Source organism: Rattus norvegicus, chromosome 9 (assembly GCF_036323735.1).
Source record: "Rattus norvegicus strain BN/NHsdMcwi chromosome 9, GRCr8, whole genome shotgun sequence".
Classification (NCBI taxonomy): domain Eukaryota; kingdom Metazoa; phylum Chordata; class Mammalia; order Rodentia; family Muridae; genus Rattus; species Rattus norvegicus.
The window spans coordinates 23,019,574-23,039,143 of record NC_086027.1 but is presented as its reverse complement, the minus strand read 5'-3'; the positions used below and the strand labels follow the sequence as shown (position 1 = coordinate 23,039,143).

Below are 19,570 nucleotides of genomic sequence, written 5' to 3'. Positions count from 1 at the left end.
GGGTTCTGCTCCCTATGCTCCACTTCCTAACTACACGCGCTTGCGTGGAGGATCGAGTCTCTCTGTAACTCCATTTCCTTCTCTGAAAATGGAAAAGATCTCTTATCAGTCCACGACCACCTGTAACTCCAGATCGGGGGGGAGCTGATGCAAATAAACACTCATACATGAAATAAAAAAAGTGAATCTTTGAGGAGGAGAGAAATAGCGAATGCAGAGTCACCCAGACCTAAAGCATTGTCACAGGGGAGGGTCCAGGACCGATGCGGCCAGAGGGAAATGCTCTGCATACCGCAGCTCAGCCGTTCTAGTGTGTGTCACTTGATGGCTGGAGAAATGCATCAGTGGCTCGCTTCACTCTTCTCTGAATGGCTCAGTGCACTGACACAGACCTACAGAGAGGTCAGGGTGGTAGCACTGGTCTCAACTGAGGGGATCTGGAGTCACCTAGGACACATCTCTGAGCACACCAGTGAGGGTTTCTAGACTGGGTTAACTGAGGTAGAAAGGCTGGGATGTAGACTGAATCCTGGGTTGAATAAAGAGAAGCAAGCTGAGCATTAGCCATCTGTCTGTCTGTCGGTCTGTTTGTCTCTGTCTGTCTACCTACCCATCTGCCTATCTGGTGCTTTCTCTCTGTCTCCTCTGTGTCTGTCAGTCTGTCTCTGTGTCTCCCCTGTCTCTGTCTCTCTGTATGTCTCTCTGGCTGTCCCTCTGTCTCTGTGTGTCTCTGTCTCTGTGTGTGTCTCTGTGTCTGTCTGCCTCTCTGTTCTTCTGTCTGTCTCTGTCTCTCTCTTTCTGTCTCTCTCTATCTCTGTCTCTCTCTATCTCTGTGGACACAGTGTGAGTTGTCTCCATGTCTTCCCATCTGCTGTGTGGACGGCTGAGTCAGAATAAACCCTTCCTTTTTAAGTTGCTTCTTCACAGGTGTGAAAAGTAATTAGTAATTAGTCCTTAGCACATGTATGAGGGAACAGGATAGCCACGCACATTGTCCTGTGGTTAACTTTATGTTCTGTGCACACACATGTGTGTTCTGGGGATCAAAACTACAGGTGGTCAGACTTAGCCACAAAGACCTTGGCCCACTGGGGCCACTGGGGCCTTGCCCAGACCCTTAACTTCTTGTACTAAGTAGAAAGAGTACGATTTATAATGATGGTGTAGTGTAGGGTACTAAATATCTGAACCAGTAGTGTAGTAATTTATTGTTATCAGATATGATGTGTGCACTATGCCACAGACACAAGTCACGTGTGTGTTATGATATTAGGAAACCTATGACATCACTCGGCAATAAAAGCTCTCAGCTGCATCATCGTATTTTGGTGGAACCTTCATATCTGCAGGTCACTGTTGGCCAAAGCTACATGATAGAGCATATGACGGCTTTTGTATGTGTATATGCGTGTATACACAAATCACATATACATTTCAAACTTCCGTTCTTCACAGTTGTTGGGCAGGATATTGTTGGAGAATATTGAAGAAGAGGGTTTACATTCTATACACTTGTATGTTGCCTTAGAACCTTTCATGGCTCTCACCTGAAGGCATTTCACTTTTGAAAACTGTATGACCACACCTCCCGCACGGCTGTCAGAGGACGGGAGAAGAAACATGCTAAATGCCTAGCGCTGGGCGGGGGAGGGCTTCCGTGACTCCTCCCACATCAGGTCCCGGGAGCAGAGGCCCGGGGCCACTCACTTGTCTGTGACTTGAGCAGGCTGAATTCCTCGGGATATTTTTCCTTCTGGATTTCAGGCAGTGAGACTTTCAAGGACCGATTAGCCTGGGCAGAGGACGAGGAGGAGGGAGAGGAGGAGGAGGATGAAGAGGAGGAGGATGAAGTGGAGGAGGTCTTCTGACCCAGCCCCGAAGCAGTGCTGGAAGGCAAGCGGCAGGGTTAGAATCGTCTTTTTTTTTTTTTTTTTTTTTTCCCAGAGCTGGGGACCGAACCCAGGGCCTTGCGCCTGCTAGGCAAGCGCTCTAGCACTGAGCTAAATCCCCAACCCCAGAATCATCTCATCTTACATTCCCACTACATGAGTCCTCGACAACAGGACTGGCTTTGCTTCTCAATAAAGTCCCTGAGTGTGGTTTACTGACTCACAGCTTGAAGGTATTGAAACCTATTCAAAAGATGTGCACTTTAGAACAATCAGTGTTTGCTGCACAGCCGGAGAACCTGCGTAGAACCTGCGTTTGATCCCAGGTAACCGGTGTGGCCAAAGGAGAGAACCAACTCCTGTTATTATCCTGTGGCAGGCGCACACTCTGTCACACGATGGATGGATGCATGGACACGTGGGTGGATGGGTGGGTGGATAGACGGACGGACGGACGGACAGACGGACGAATGGATGGAATTTAATTCTTGTTTGTTTGCTTGCTTTCATTTTGTTTTGTTTTGTTTTTGAGACAGTGCTTCTCTGTATAGCCCTGGCTGTTCTAGAACTCACTCTGTAGACCGGGCTAGCCTCAAATTCACAGAGATCCACTCCTACTTCTGCTTCCCAAGTGCTGGGAATAAAGTTGTGGACCACCACCACCTCCCAGCTTATAAAATACAGTTCTTAAAAACAGGCTGCAGAGGGGTTGGAGAGATGGCTCAGTGGTTAAGAACACTGGCTGCTCTTCCAGAGGTCCTGAGTTCAATTCCCAGCAACCACATGGTGGCTTGCAACCATCTGTAATGGGATCCGATGCCCTCTTCTGACCTGCTGGTGTACATGCAGACAGAGCCCTCATACATAAAATAAACAAATACATCTTTTTAAAAAAACAAGCTGGAAAGATAGATAATCAGTTAGGAGCACTTGCTATTCTTGCAGAGGACCTGGGTTCAATTCCCAGCGCCCACATGATGGCTCACAACCACCTCTAACTCCGGTTCTAAGGAATCTGATGCCCTCTTCTGGCCTCCACAAACACCAGACATGCGTGTGGTATTGAAATACACGTGTATTTGAACAAATAAAAAGGGGGGGGGGGGACAGCCAAGACACTAGATCCTCAGAAAGTAAATCACAGAACTGCTACGTAATCCAGCAATTCTACCGCTAGGTATATACCTGAAAGGACAGAAAACAGAAGTTCAGGCAGACGCTTGTATATGGATGTGCATTACAGAGAAGTAAGAAATCTGAGTATCCAACAGGTAGGTAAATGGATGGAGCTCAACGTATATCTACACAGAGAAGTATAACTCAGCCTACAAAGGGGCGCAGTTCTACAACACGCAACAGTACGGGAAAGCCTTGAAACAATTCTTTGAAATAAAAATTAGCCAACCGTAAGAGGACATATCAGTATGACTCCATTAACAGGAGAGCGGAGGGCAGAGGAGAGGTTTCCCAGAGCTGGGGAGGGAAGAGTACTGCTCTGCTTGATGGATACAGAGTTTGCATTTGGGGTGACGCATCGGTTTGAAAACAGGCAGCCATGGTGGTCCTAAGGCACCAGGAAGGTACTTAAGGCCATCTCATTGTACACCTAGGATAACGTGCCTTTGTTGTATTATATGGGTTTTAAAGATGTATTTATTTCGGGAGGTGGGGTGGGAGAGTTTGCCTGCAGTGTGAGTGTATCATGTACATGCAATGCCCATGGAAGCCAAAATCCCCCAGAACTGGAGTTATAGGTGGCTGTGGGTGCTGAGAACAAAACCCAGGTCCTCTAGAATGGCGGCCAGCACTTGGCTTTCTAACCACTGAGCCATCTCTCCAGCTTTATTGCGCTGAAATTCTTGACTCTCGGCTGGTCAGAGACTTGAGCCGGTGTGCAGGTGAGGGCCTTGTTTCCTCCCTTGCTGGCTTAGCTCCTCTAACTTTCTCCTGCCTTCCAGTGCTGCCCCAGCCTGAAGAGTGGGAGGGAAGAGAAATTGGAAGGTCTGTGGTCTTCATAAGAGCACGTGGTGCCTCTTTATAATTCTGACTTTTAGCCCAGGGCCTTGGCAATGTGGCAAGCAAGTGTTCTGCACTAAGCTATATCCCTAGCCCTAAGAAGATGTTTAAGGGGCTGGAGAGATGGCTCAGCGGTTAAGAGCACTGACTGCTATTCCAGAGGTTCTGAGTTCAATTTCCAGCAGCCACATGGTGGCTCACAACCATCTGTAATGAGATCTGATGTGTGTCTAAGACAGCTACAGTGTATTCATATACACTAAATAAATAAATAAATTTTTTTTTAAAAAAGAAGATGTTTAAGGGCTGGAGAGATGGCTCAGCGGTTAAGACCACTGACTGCTCTTCCAGAGGTCCTGAGTTCAATTCCCAGCAACCACATGGTGGTTCACAACCATCTGTCATGGGATCCAATGCCCTCTTCTGGTGTCTAAAGACAGTGACAATGTACTCACATACATGAAATAAATAAATCTTTATTTTAAAAAAAGAATTTCAAATAATCCTTTTAAAAAAAGAAGATGTTTAAATTAGATCTTACAGGAGAGTGAGATACCTCAAATAGAAAGGTATCTATGTGTGTGAGAAAGGACTTTTATCAGGACTGGACGTGTTACATCAGGACCAGGTTGAGGCTCTTGTATATGGTGTTCTGGGCTTGATCTGCCCTCACAGCAAAACCAACCAACCAAAACAAAATCTAACAACTAAATGTTAACATATTTTTCTCTATAGTATGAAATTGTGACTTCTCTTTGTAGTAAAAGTGATTTTGTAATTTTTCATTTTTCTATAATAAACTTGCATTGTAACAAAAAAATTGGAAAAGGGTTTTTTTTTTCTTTTTTTCAGAGCTGGGAACCACTGAGCTAAATCCCCAACCCCAAGGGTTTTTTGTTTTTGTTTTGTTTTGTTTTGTTTTGTTTTTTTGTATTGCTAACAGAAATACAAACGGAGAAAAGTACCCGAAACATAAACACAGTTTCATAAATACTTATAAGTTCAGTGCCAGGCCAGCCGGATGGCTTATTGGGTGAAGGAGCTTGCTGCCAAGCCTGAGGACCTGAGTTCAATTCCTGGGATTGAGGAAAGAGAAAACTGACTCCCAAAAGTTATCCTCTGACCTCCACAGGCTGCTGTGCCATGCACACTCACAGAAGAAGTAACTAAATAAGCCAATGCTACAAAGTCATGGGTTTTTTTTTTTAATTAGTAAATCTCCAGGTCAACAGACAAAACAATACCAGCTCTTCTTTCTCCTCTCAGTGCCCAGGCGCCATCTGTGGGCCTCTCACCCAGAAAGATAATCATACGCTGACTGTATTTCTTAGATGGTCTCTCTTTACTTTCCTTCCCTTTCTCTTTCTTGTGTGTGTGCCTTCTTCCTTCCTTCCTTCCCTCCTTTCTTCATTCTTTTATTCTTTCGTGTGTGTGTGTGTGTGTGTGTGTGTGTTTCTCTCAAGTTCTCCTTTTAACCTCCACATGTTCACAACAACATGCATGAAGACACGGGGGTGGGGGGTAATAAATAAATAAATGTTTAAAAACAAAACAGAACACCAGACCAGAGTCTCAGGGAAGTGATGCAATTTGCTTGAATTCACGCAGTTTGTCAGTGGGAGACTTGGGATTTGAACCTGTGTAGCCTGGCTCTAATGTTCTTGCCTCGCAGGTCACACTGACCTCAGACTACCAGCTTCTGGCTCACAGTTCAGCCCCCAACACCCCGACACCCCGACACGCACACTTACTCAGAGGGAGTCATCACCCTGGGGAGGCCTGGGGCATCAGTGACCCTCAGACCGGTTCCATCAGAAGAGAGGCTGGCCCTTCTGTTTTGATGAGAGGACGTCCTACTGGCCAAGCAACCTTTAGATTCTAGAACATCACTGTGCTGGGCATCTGCAACACAGATATCACCATTTAAGTATATTGCTGAGATATCTGACAGCCTGTCTTGTTTCCTATGCTGTATTTGAAAAACGGGGAAGGCAGGGATCTGGTGAGATGGCTCAGTGGGTAAAGGGGGTTTGCTACCGAGCCTGACAATCTGAGTTCAATCCCCAGATCTCAGAAGGTGGCAAGGGAGAACTGACTCCTGAGTTCGTCCTCTAATCTCTCCATGGCACCTTGGCACAAGCGTGCCTGTACTCACACACCCAATAAATAAATTTATAAAACAGCTAGCATTCAGTATTTATGGTGTCTCAGGGATCCTAACCCTCACAAACAATATCCCATCTAGCTCTCATAAGTTCATGACTGTGTGTGTGTGCGTGCATGCGTGCGTGTATGTGTGTGTGTGCGTGTGTGTGCATGTGTGTGTGCATGTGTGTGTGCACACGTGTGTGTGCGTGTATGTGTGTGTGCGTGCATGCGTGTGTGTGCATGTGTGTGTGCACACGTGTGTGCGCGTGTATGTGTGTGCGTGCATGCGTGTGTGCATGTGTGTGTGCACGCATGTGTATGTGAGACAGAGACAGAGACAGAGAGACAGAGAGAGAGCGCAATGAGAAAACAGATTCAGAAGGTTTCAGAGAGAACAAAAACATCTAGCTCCAAGTTTAGCAACGAGACTCGTGATGCGAGAGCCTGGAATCCCAGCCACCACAGCAGATTGCTTGTGCCTCCGCACAGCTCACCTACTCCGAACTGAGTGGAGGAGAGCACCTGGGTGTCACCGTACACTGTGTGGACACCTTGGTACAACTCTCCAGAGCGCTTGCTCGTGTCGGAATGAATGAACACAGCCGGTGGGCAGGACCTGAAGAAGTGCCTTCAGAAATGTCTACAGGTCACCTCCCATTATCAAGCCACTCGTTCACAAACATAACTTTGCCAGCAATGGCATCTACAGCAGTTCCTGGCGTGCCTCTGGCCTTTCAGCAGTGTTTGAGCGAATAAATGAATAGAATTCTCTGGGCTGGATGGAGGGTGGAGGTCGTCGGTAACTCGCTTGCCTGATGTGCAGGAAGCCCAGGGTTCCATTCTCAGCACTGCATACAGTGGACATGGTGGCCCTTGCCAATGATCCCAGCACTTGGGAGACAGGGACAGGAAAATCAGAAGTTCAAGGTCACCCTCAGCTATACATAAAGTGTTCAAGGTCAGCCATTGTATCAAGAGGAGGAGGAGGAAAAGAAAAAGGAACACACACCACCCCACCCCACCCCCAGCCACCCTTAATGACAAAGGAGTCCCTTAAGTCTGAGAGTATCACATGGAGAGATGAATCGGTGTTTTGTTTGTTTATTTGGTTGTTTTGGTTTTTTGCTGTATGATTTATATTCTGTAAAAGTAGATCTGTTCTTTACCATTTTCAACAGTGCATCCTGTTCAGTTACTTTTTACAAAAGATTTATTTATTTTATGTAAGTACACTGTAGTTGTCTTCAGACACACCAGTAGAGGGCATCAGATCTCATTACAGATGGTTGTGAGTCACCATGTAGTTGCTGGGATTTGAACTCAGGACCTCTGGAAGAGCAGTCAGTGCTCTCAACCATTGAGCCATCTCTCCAGCCCATCCAGTTACTTTTTTAAGAATTGTGTTTATTATTATGTGTATGTGTGCATGCCTGCATGCCTGTATGTGCACCACATGTGTCAGGCGTCAGGCCCCCTGGAGCTAGAGTTACAGATGGTTGAGCCACCTGATGTGGGTGCTGGGAACCAAACTCCCAATTCTCTACAACAGCAGCAAGTGCTCTCATTGGCTGAGCCACCTCTCCACCCCTCCAAGTACTCCTCTGTTTTTAAGTCCAACCGAGTAGATACTGTATTTCTTTGTGAATAACTTCACAGAGCACAAAAGCTCACTAGACACAACATAATTGCTTGTGGTAAGAAAATTGCACAAATCAAGAGTCCTCTCAGAGCCTAGAGTCCAATCTTAGACTGTGCCCTAGTCTTCCTGCAAAGGACCACTCTGTACACTGGTCCTCCATGAATCCCCACAGTCTGTCAACAGGACTACAGAGCAGATGACTTCTTCATCACCTCTTAAATTCATATAACCAGGGAATTCTACGCTTCCACTCTGGTCACCTAACTCTTCATGTCTGCCAGACATGGTAGCATGCACCTACAGTTCTACTTGGATAGAAACTGAGGCAAAAAGGGCCCTGAGTTCAAGATCAGCCTGGGCAGCATAGTGATACCCAGAAAGGAGGGAGGAGGGAAGTAAGAATGGGTGAGGCATGGGCTGGAGAGATGGCTCAGTGGTTAAGAGCACTGACTGCTCTTCCAGAGGTCCTGAGTTCAAATCCCAGCAACCACATGGTGGCTCACAACCATCTGTAATGAGATCTGATGCCCTCTTCTGGCGTGTCTGAAGACAGCTACAGTGTGCTTATATATAATAAATAAACAAATCTTAAATAAAAAAAAAGAAAGAATAGGGGAGGGAAAGAGGAGGAAAGAAGAAAATAGGAAAAGAAAAAAGAGATGAGGAAGAGAAAGGGGAATGGGGAGGAGGAGAGGGAGGGAGAGGAGGGAGGGAAGAGAGGGGAGGGAGAGTGAAAGAAGAGGTACACACACATCACACCCTTCACAGGATTGTGCTTGTGGTTACAAATTTCAAAGGTCGGCCTGTCTTCAAATTCCCCCACTCCACTTTCAGGTTTTCTGGAGTATGGCACAAGACCTGTGACCTTGGCAGACTCCCAAAGCCTTGGGAGCCAGAACCCAGGGCAGCCTAAGGTGCGGTGAGGCCAAGTGGTTGTCAGAGATAAAGTCAAAGCCACAAAGGAACCAAAGAAGAGCATAGACTGCACTCAGCACGACGCAATTAGAAATCAATAAATAAGACAGCCCAAGCCAAAACCTCACCATAAGCTTGGGAGCTCAAACCACACTGCTGAATAATTCACCAAAAAGAGATCATGATGGAAATCACACTAACACTCAAACCTTTGGGATTCAACTGAACAGTAATTAGAAATTTGCATTCTTCAGTGCAATTCACCAAGTAGAAGACACTATCAGTTTTTTTTTTCTTTTTTTTTTTCCTTTTTTTTTTTTTTTCCGGAGCTGGGGACCGAACCCAGGGCCTACTATCAGTTTTAATAACATTGTTTTATGCACCACAAAGAACAAAAGTTCTCAATTGATGACATGATAACTTCATGACCTGGAATTCTTTTTCATTTTGATTTATTTCATGTGTATGTGTGTGTGTGTGTGGTGGAGTGCATGTATATGTGCCATGTAAGTGCAGTTCCTGAGGAGGCCAGAAGAGGGCATCAGATCCCCCGAACAGGGCTTACAGGTGGTTGGTTGCTAGTTACCCAGTGTTGTGATCTAATTCAGGTCCTCTTCAAGAGCAGGAAACTCTCTTGACCACTGAGTTATCTCTCCACTCCAGATGACCTGGAATTTTTACTTTAGGCCGGCTGAGGCATTCTTTTAGACCTGGGTATAGGTTTTAATCATACTGTGACACGTGCACATCCAGAGAATAATTTGGGCTGGATGGTAGTGGCACATGCCTTTAATCCCAGCACTCCAGAAGCAGGGGCAGGTGGATCTCTGTGAGTTTGAGGACAGCCTGGACTCGAGAGTGAATTCCAGAATGGCCAGGGCTACACAGAGAAACTCTGTCTCAATAATAATAATAATAATAATAATAATAATAATAATAATAATAGCAACTATTATTATTTAAAATACAAGCCTGGTGGTGACTCACCTTTAATCCCATCACTTGGAGGCAGAGGCAGGTGAATATCTGTGAATTTGAACCAGCCTGATCTACAGAGCAAGGTCCAGGACAGACAGGGCTACAAAGAAAAAAAGGGGTGGGGGATGGACAATCGGATAAGGTATTCTTACACCTTATTTATGTTCAAAAATCTGGCTACTAAGTCATTTTCCAGCTCAGTCACTGATTTCCGCAATTTCTACCAATAGAGACCTCAGTGCACTGAAAACACAAACCTTCTCCTGTCTCTGGAATGTTCCTCCAAGCCAAGGAGGCTCACACAGAGCTCGCACAGGAAAGACACGACTGTGGCGCTCCTCCACACACCAGCCCTAACTTCAGAAACGCCATTGCAAGGTGGTTCAGCAGGGGATGAGCACTTGTCCCTTAAGCCTAGTGACCAGAGCTCCATCCCCTCAGAGCCTGTGTAAGCTTGGAAGGAAAGAACTGAGACCACCAACTTGTCATCTGACCTCCCCATATGCATGGGGAAGCACGAGCCTACACACACAAATACATGCACAATAATTCTACAGTTATATACTTCCAGGCCACATGTAGGGGCTTGTACATTTGTAATTCGTTCAGTCAGATGGAAGGTAGAGGCAGGAGAATTGCCATGAGTTCACAGGCCAGCTTAGTCCGGAGGACAAAGAAACAAGAGAGACCCTGGAAGAAGGATCAACTTCTGAAGGTTGTTCTCCGACCTCCACATGTGTGCAGTGGAGGACACACACACACACACACACACACACACACACACACACACACACACACACACACCAGTTGACCCCTATGGATAGTATCAGAGGATCTTACAACACGGAGTTACAGCTAAGGTTAGCATATTTCCTAGCTTTCTTAGTAAGTTTCACAATACCAGCACTGTAATAAAATAGTGACCCAGAGCTTCTGCGGTGGGAAAGCCTGTCTGATGCAAGGGCAGTCAGAGCCATCTCTTAGCTAAATGTCACACACACACACACACACACTTACCTGTCTCAAGCTGAGTACAGGATCTCCCTAGGAGTATCCTAGTCTCAATCGAGGGCTGAGCGCATTAAACATGGCCTCCCCCTGCCCGGGCAGAGGAAGAATGCCTTCTGATGGTAGTGTTGGCCATGCTCTAGGGAAGCCAATTACCTCCTACTCCCAGCTCCAGCCATCTTTTGCCACATGTAACTCCAGCTCCAAGGGATCCAGCGCCCTCTTCTGGCCTCCATGGCTGACTGCACTCGTGTATACATAACCCACACAGAGAACATTAATTTTGTTTTTTCTGTTTGTTTTTCAAGACAGGGTCTCACTGTGTAACCTTGGCTGACCTGGAATTTGCTCTGTGAACCAGGCTGGCCTCCAAGTCAGAGATCCACCTGCCTCTGCCACTCAAGTGCTGGGATTAAAGGCGTGCGCCACCGCTGCCTTACCGTATTAATTTTTTAATAAACATTTTTAAAGACCAATGGAAGATTCTAGAGACCAGAAAGGAATTCATGAGGGAAAGGGAATTTGGAAGAAAATCTGTGTCTTTGGTGCCATCTGTGAAACTCAAGAAGAGCTGCACGTCTTTGGGCGGAAGCAACACCTTACATACCGGAAGTACCTTCTCACACTTGTCTCATCAGCTAACTCGGAACCCTCTGTCTGGCAGGGAGAAAAATAATGCCAGCAACAAACCATGTTGGCTTAATATGGAGTGTTTTTAGTTTTTAAAAAAGGAAAAAAAAAAAAAAAACCACCTCAGTTACTCACTTCCTGCTTTATCTGCCTGACAAGCAAGCTAAAGATCTAGGGTGAGTGACCATTAAAACACATCAGTCCCCCAGCGCAACTTGAGACCCATCCAGTGGGTCTCTGGCACTATTAATGATATTCTGTTATGCTTGAAGATGGGAGCCTAGCATGGCTGTCCTCTGAGAGGCTCCACCAGCAGCTGACTCAGATTCAGAGGCCCACAGCCAGACAGTGGATGGAGCTTGGGAACTCTTTTGGAAGACTAGGAGGAAGGATTGTGACCCCCTAGGGAGATAGAAACTCCACAGGAAGACCAACAGAGTCAACTAACCCAGACCCTTGGGGCTCTCAGAGTCTGAAGCACCAACCAAAGAACGTTCACTAATCAAAGAACATACATGGGCACACATGTAGCAGATGTGCAGCTTGGTCTTCAGATGGGTCCTGAACAACTGGAGCAGAGGCTATCCCAAAAGCTGTTGCCTGTCTGTGGGATATGTTCTAGCTGCTCAGAGGAGAAGGGGAGAGGGGATAGGATGCGGAAGGGGGTGATATGGAGTGGGCAATGAGCAGGATGTAAAGTGAATAAGTAAAAACCAATAATAAATTTGAACTTAAGAAAAGACACATCAGGACTGGAGATATGGCTCAGCGGTTAAGAGCACCCGACTACTCTTCCAGAGGTCCTGAGTTCAATTCCCAGCAACCACATGGTGGCTCACAACCATCTGTAAAGAGATCTGATGCCCTCTTCTGGTGTATCTGAAGACAGCTACAGTGTACTTATATATAATAAATGAATAAATCTTTTTTAAAAAAAGAAAAGACACATCAACACTACAGCAGTAAGAAAAATAATGGGCCCTTCCTGCTAAGAAAAGGCACATATGCCCACACACTGTACAAGGAGCTAGCTTGTGGGGCTCCTCAGTTCCCCAGGACCTAGACTCCCTGTTAAATTGAACCTTCGATGTGTCTCCTGAAAGGAACCCCCAATTACAAAGTCTGGATCCCCACTAGCTTAAAGTGGTCTCCTCTCTCACTCCAAACCAGATCGGAGAAACAGGAAGTTCTGAAGTTTAAAGTTAGGTTCCCAGGGACTGGAAGTGTAGCTCAGTTGGCTACATGTTCTGGTTACTATGAACCACATGACACGAGGGAAGAGGAAGGAAATGGTGGCCGAGAGAAGCTGGGATCCCAGAGTCCTTTTCTCCATGCTATCTTAGCCAGGATAAGCAGTTAATGGGCAGAGGTTCTCCAGTTCCTTCCGGCCCAGTTTATAGCCGAGGATGGGAACAGCTCCCGCATCTAAGTTACTAAGGGAAATCAGACATGAAGACCTGGGACCTAGGAGACTGGGGACAAGGCTGAGATCTCTCCAGCCCCTTTCGGCAGCACTGGTTACTGACCTACAGCCATGACAGCCTGAGCCTGGATTCACCCCGAACGGTTTTGGGGAACTGTACTGTCCTCTGGACTCTGTGCCCTCAAGAGAAACATGCTTCCATTCTTCCTCCTCTACCTTAAGAGCCAATTGTGAAGTGAGAGGCTCACCTACTTTTAAACCCTGGAGTGCTCACGATTTCCACCTCAAGTGCTCCATCCATTAAGCAATACCGCATTTCTACTAATATGTGAGCAAGAAAAAAAAATGGATGTGGACAGACTCTAGGGCAAAGCCCAGCCTCCGAGTTTATTAAACAAAGCACCAGGCAGCTCGAGCCTCTGGCTCCCTCTACTCATTCATGACATACTTCCCAGCTGTTAAAAGTTCCAGGCAACAAGACATTCAGATCTCAGCCTTGTCTTATTGGGACAGGGTCTCGTGCAGACTAGACTGGCCTCAAAGTTGCTCTATAACTGAGGATGACCTTGAACACTGCAATCCTCGTGCCTCTCCCCCGGGTGCTAGCATTGAGATGTGAGCGTGCCAGCTTGGCTCCTCCTTCCGATGGAGTCTCTTCCTGGTCAGATCTCGAATGTAGACGTGAGCTCATTGTGTCTCCCCTAACTAGTTGCTTTAGCTTGAATCTGCATTTAGCTCCCAGCCTGTCACACTGTTGGGAGATGGTGGGACTTTTTGGAAAGTCAGAGGTCATGGAGGTGGAAAGAGTTAGAACCCTCGTTGCTCTTGCAGAGGGCTGGATTTCTATTCTCAGCACCCACATGGTGGTCCATAACTCCAGTTCCAGGGAATCCAATGCCCTCTCCTAACTTTTGCACAAACACAGTACACATACGCACACAGGCAGGCAAAATATGCATATATCTAAAATAAAGACAATTTTTAAAAAAATTAAGAGGTCTTGAGTCATTGGGGGTGCCTCTGAGTGAAAAAGCAGGACAACAGCCCCCCCTTTTTCTCTTCATTATTTCTTAACTAAGAGGGAGATGCTTTGATCTGACACATGATTGCCAATATGATATGCCAATATGATATGCCACCAGAGGGACCATGAACATGAGCCACACGTGGAATGACAGGGGCCTGTGATCCCGGTATTTGGCAGGGTGTGGAGAATTCCAGGCTACTCTGGGCAACATATGGAGTAGCAGTGCTCAACCTTAAAAAAAAAAAGAAAAAGAAAAAAAAGAAAACCACAAAACCTATAAACCTATGAGTCCAATAAACCTTTTCTCTCCATAAGCTTATAACGCCCACCCAACACTTTTGATTCCTCAATTGTATTTCTTTTCCACCTTGGCCATGCCCAAATCGCTTTTCTCTGGACACTTCAGCAGCTCTCCAGTACAGGCCGCTCTTGAGAGACAGAGGGAGGTTGGCCATAGGGATTGCCATTTCAAGTACCCATGGGCTCACCGGTGCACACGGTGATTTTAACCGTGAAAAGCAATCGGACCCAAGACGTGCTTGTTAAAAAGGCTACCATTCAAAACCAGCATACCCCACAAGTCATTGAAATTGAAGAGGCAGAGCAAGGGGGAACCCTAAATCTCGCTGGTCCCCCTAGAGGTCTTCATGGTTTGAATGCCAAGCCCACTCCCCCTCCTCCGGACTCAGGCTCCAGAGAGTACTCGCTCCGCCCCACCCTTGAGTCTCCTTTCCACCTCTGAGTGCCACCCTACTTCCCTGGGGGAAACCTTTCATCTACCCTTGGAGGACTCCATTGCGGATACGGCCCAGATCAACGCACCAACGGGCAGCGGAACTGCCGAATGCCCGGAGGCAAAGCGAAAGCAAGGGCCGCTACTACCGCCTGCAAGGCTCGGTCCAGGGTTGCCAGGACAACGCGCCACTTCCCGCGAGCTGGCGCGCTACTCTGGACGCACCAATCTTCCAGCATCCGGAGCTCTGGCCCGGGTTGAGGATGGGGGTCTCAGACCTAAGAGCTGCAGAGCCTCAGGATTTTGTTACAGTTTGTGTCTCTTTTCCAACATCTGTCGTTGCTACTTCTGTAAACCTCGGGTGGCCATGAGCGATGCACCCTCTATAAAGCTTGCAGATATCGGTGTAGAATTGGCATCCTGATGAGGCAGGACTCACCCACCACTTACAGCGCCTTTTTCTGGGCCAGGCGCCCTGCTGGATGCTGTCTTCCCTCAACAGCCAGCTGCATTTTTCAAAATAGAAAACTGACTTGGAGCAAAGACTCGTTCAAGGTCATCCAGAGAACGGATTCACTCCCAAGTTCCACCTTACAAAGCTAGCATTCTTTCCATGGTATAGATTGAAATTTATCTTTCTAACCCTCTCCCTAATAAATCGCGCATAGAAACGCCCCCCAGCTTCCCCCCCCCCGAAGTTTAGTCTCTAAATTTATGTTATGTAGTTTCTCCTATGGTTAAGTAGAAAAAAAAATACAGATCTTTAATTAATTTAAATACTCATATTTATTTGTGTGCTGTATGCACGTGCGTGCACACGTGTTGGGAGGGTGAGGTTGTGGCAGCCAGAATTCAATGTCAGGTGTCTTCCTCCATTGCTCTCTGCCTTATTCTTTTGAAATAAGGTTCTCGATGAACACGGAGTTCACTGCTACAGCTGCACTGGCAAGGAGTCCCAGGATATCTACCTATCTCTGCCCCACCCGCTTATAAACATATCACGTGACTTTTAGTGGGTTCCAGGGCTCGAACTCAGGTCCCCGAGCTTGTGCAGCAAGCGCTTTACCCACTGAACCCTCTCGCAGAGTGGTTCTGTTTTTAATAATTTCATTGATTGTAAAAGAAACAGCAGAAAGGCTGTAAAGATCTCGAAACTGAGCTAGCCAAACATTGCACAGAGGAGGTGCTCCCCAGGCCACGCCCCTTACTGAGGAGTTATCCAATAGTAGACAGCCACTGGGGTTATAAACAGACGCCAGAGCTGGAGCATTCACTTTTGTTCTTTTTTTTTTTTTTTTTTTCTTCTTTCGGAGCTGGGGACTGAACCCAGGGCCTTGTGCTTGCTAGGCAAGCGTTCTACCACTGAGCTAAATCCCCAACCCCAGGAGCATTCACTTTTAATGCCAGCACACTCTGGAGGCAAAGGCAGGTGGGTCTGTGAGCTTAAAGCCAGCCTGGTCTACAGAGCGAGTCCTACGACAGCCAGAACTACACGGAGAAACTGTGTCTCAGAAAGAAAGAGAAGATGGTAATGGCAGAATGGCCATTCACGGGATCAAACAGTTGAAAATTGTCAGTTTCTCTGGATTAATTTTAATTGTAAAATAGTAGCACTTCTATCAGGGACCACAACAAGGTCAAAGGCACTGACAGATTAGAAGGCCCCATCTCTCTCTGGGGCAGGAACAAAGCTTGATTAAAGTACTGTTAATTACAGCTGAAGTGTCTTTTCATTAATGACAAATCTTGTTGTAAGCATCCCTCTTAATGCCCTTTTTTTTCTTTATAAAAGCTAGGATGTTGGGGCCAGAGTGGCTTGACTTTTATTTTACTGAGACAGAGTCTCTCTGCGTAGCCACAGCCAGCCTGGAACTCTCTATGTAGACCACACTGGTCTCGAACACACAGATTTGCCTGCCCCTGCCTCTGCATCCTGAGTGCTGAGATGAAGTGTTTTGACTCTTCAGTTGACAGGCATTACAGCTTCCCCAGGAACCCTGACTGCCATCATAGGGCTGTCGTCCAGTCAGGCGGACTGCCCTTATGCTGGTGGCAGCCACTGGGACACTCCAAGGAAGTAACACAGCCACCCAACAACTACAGCTGCTTGCTGCCCAAGCTCTCTGGCTCTTGGAGGTGCAGCCCCACCTAGGACCGCTTCGGACAGCTTGCATGGACCTCATTGTCATCAAAAACTCTGGTAAACTCTAAATGGTCTTGCCTCTAACCGCAAGAGGAACACTTTCCTGGCAGCCCGGCAGAAAGCCTGCAGCTAGTACAAACACAGTCCTTCATTCGCAGAAGAGTCCACTGTGATTGGTGCAAGCATCCCTGGATATAGAAGCGCAGTTCACAGAGCTCCCTTTGTATACAGTAGGTAGGAGACCGTCTTCTGTGCACCCTCTTGGGATTAGAGAGGTTGGTAGTGTCAATAGAAAATGATCTTTTCATACTCCGAGTGTGTGTGTGTGTGTGTGTGTGTGTGTGTGTGTGTGCGCGCGCGCGTGCCCGCATATGTGTGGTCTATGGCGAGCATTTTCCCCAGTCACTCTCCACCTTTTTTTTGAATAGTTAACCTATTCGGCTACACTTTCTGGCCAGCAGACCCCAGGGAGCCGTTCCTCTCTGCCTCCCTGGTGCTGGAGTCAAAGGTACATTTCTCCTAGCTTTTAAAGATAGGTTCTTGAAGATCAAACCCAGGCTCAAATGCTCTTTACCGACTGAGCCGGCTGCCCGGGCCTTCTTGCCTACTCCCTTAGTAGAGTGGACTCAGCTAGTAACAGAAAGAGAGACTGCAATGGTGGAGCAAACAGCACTGGAGATTACAGCAATAGACCTGAGAGCTGCCAAGCCGTAAGGGCCAAGGTTTCAGGGAACTGTAACAGAACCCAGCCGTGGAGAACAAAGATCCCAACTTCCCAAACAGCACCCATGGTGTTGGTTGCTGCACACGGAAGGGGCCCAATACCTGAGGCCTGTACAAGAACTGTAGCCCTAGAAGGTCCGAGCCGTCTGCTGCTTCTTGCTCTGATAGGCCACCACTGCAGCCAGAGCCCCTGATGCTAGAGGTAAGCCTTCAACCCAAGAGCCATGAGTCTCTGCCTTCTAAAGGCTTAGAACTCTAAGCCCCTGAGGCTTCTCCACTCAGTTTGCCAGTACTAGAAGATCTTGGCCTCGATATTCAGCGAAGCCTACAGAGCTCCTCCCTCTGGGGTTTTGGAGAGCGTGACACTACAGGGACAGATGGACAGATAAGCACAACTGACATCAGTCAGCTGATGTTTTCTCTGTTTTCCCACACCTCCTGCAACCCCACCCTTGAGAGAAGCTGAGGCAGAAATAAGAATTAGGTGCGTGGGGATAAGAGAAAAAGCAGACAGCAGAGGAGAAAGATATCAGATAAACTGTCCCTCTTCTCTCATGGGTCTTGGCAAAGCAGGCTGAGATGCTGTGAGAAGAGAGTTGAGCCAGGCATTATCTGAGGAGTGGCATACACGAGTAAAAAGGCCGTGTGCTTGTTAACACACCCAAGAGATGCAAGGTAAATTGGGGGTTGGAGGCCTAGCAGCTCAGCCAAAAACCCCTACAGGGAAGCAAGTTTTCTTCAATGTCAGAAAAAGGTCACCCACTACGATTCATCGTTGAGCCTGTGTATACCATGAGTGTCCACCAGAGGGCAGTGTAAACCCGTGCATTGGGGAAAAGATGCCCGGTCCTCTGTCACAACCTGAAGGCCGAGGCCTCCTGGTGGGGGGTCTCTCAATTGGAGGGAGCTGAATGGCACAGTCTGCTGAACCTTCAGTGGGGTGAGAAAATATGAGTGACCCCAGATCCAGCTAACACTGCCAGCCCCCAGGTCGACAACGAACCTTACTGTCAGCGTAGGTCAGGATCCATAATTAGATATCTCTGTGTTCCAAGAAGAATGCTCAGTGAAGACTCAAAGGTGAATCAAAAGCAGTCTTGGGAGCCCGCAAGATGGAGGAAGTAAAATGCCGCCTGTTCTCTAAGCATAAGGACCTGAGTTCACTTCCCCGTACCCACATGAAAGAATCAGGCCAGCGGCGTTTATCTTCTGGCTTCAGGAGATAGAGTCTTCCTGGCTCTTGCTTTCCTAGTGAGCCTGGGTACTCACCACAAGCCCATAGGCCCAGGCCCTCATGCGAGCGCTCTCCGCAATGACGGCTGCGTTCGTCATCTCATTACCTCCTCCCGGCTGCCTGTGGACAGTAGTCTCCTGCTGCTGCCTGTGGATGAAGAGAGTTCTCTCAGATCCTTCTTCAGCGCCATGCCCGCCTGCACGCCGCCATGTTGATCCCCGTTCCCTCATGATGATAATGGACTAAACCTCTGAACCGTCAGCCAGCCCCAGTGAAATGTTGTCCTTTATAAGAGTTGCCCTGGTCCTGGTGTCTCGTATCAGCAATAGAAACCCTAAGAACTCTAGGGAGTTTGAGAAACTGCAAAGCCGGTAGAAACATCGCTAAGAGGAGAGGGGACCAGAAGGGACTTGCCGGATATGAGAAAACAGCCATAGGCAACAAAGACAACATCTAGACCTGTGATTGGGGAAACATCTTTAAAATGGATATAATGGAACATTAATCTCTGGACAAGGTAGAAAGGGCAGAGGTCATAGGGGTCATGAGGGCGGATTCAAGCAGGATTAAGAGTTGACATCACATATTAATGGGAAATAAAGGGGGAGACTTTTCTGTTGCCTGGAATTGGTACCTGACCTTCCAAACTGGAACAGAAGCATTACATAATCCATATTATTTTATTACTGTTCTTGCTCTGAGTTTGTTTTGGTTCTGGGACTGTGTAGTGCAAGCTAACCTCAAACTTGAGTTCTTCCTGCCTCAGATCCCCAAGTCCTGGGGTGACAGATGCGCTGAAGTGATCCACGTCTTTAAAGAGAACATCCAGTGCCTTTAGTCCCAGCATTCAGGAGGCAGAGGCGGGTGGATCTCTGAGCTTCAGACGAGCCTGGTCTACAGAGTGAGTTCTGGGACAGCCAAGGCTACAAGGAGACACCCTGTTTCGAAAAACATGAGAGACAGAAAGAGGGAGAGGGAGAGGGCGAGGAAGGGGGAGGGGGAGAGGGAGGGAGAGAGGGAGGGAGAGAGGGAGGGAGAGAGACAGAGAGACAGAGAGACAGAGA

The 19,570-nt window shown here is 47.4% G+C and overlaps 1 protein-coding gene across 11 annotated transcripts in view; it reads right to left on the bottom strand.

Moving 5' to 3' along the window:
• The window catches only part of Spats1 (spermatogenesis associated, serine-rich 1), a 35,606-nt gene extending 20,591 nt beyond the window's left edge, over positions 1-15,015 (bottom strand). For 4 of the 11 annotated variants that reach the window (XM_063266858.1, XM_063266853.1, XM_063266854.1 and 1 more), the window contains exons 1-3: positions 14,454-14,586; positions 5,657-5,807; positions 1,708-1,886 (exon numbers count right to left, since the gene is read on the bottom strand). In XM_063266858.1, coding sequence (XP_063122928.1) covers positions 1,708-1,886; positions 5,657-5,807; positions 14,454-14,469 — 346 coding nt within the window. In that variant the 5' untranslated portion in view covers positions 14,470-14,586. Of the gene's footprint in view, positions 1-1,707; positions 1,887-5,656; positions 5,808-10,602 lie in introns of all 11 variants that reach the window. The other 7 variants (XM_063266860.1, XM_063266859.1, XM_063266855.1 and 4 more) reach the window with 5 other exon arrangements.
• Positions 15,016-19,570: the final 4,555 nt, after the last annotated feature.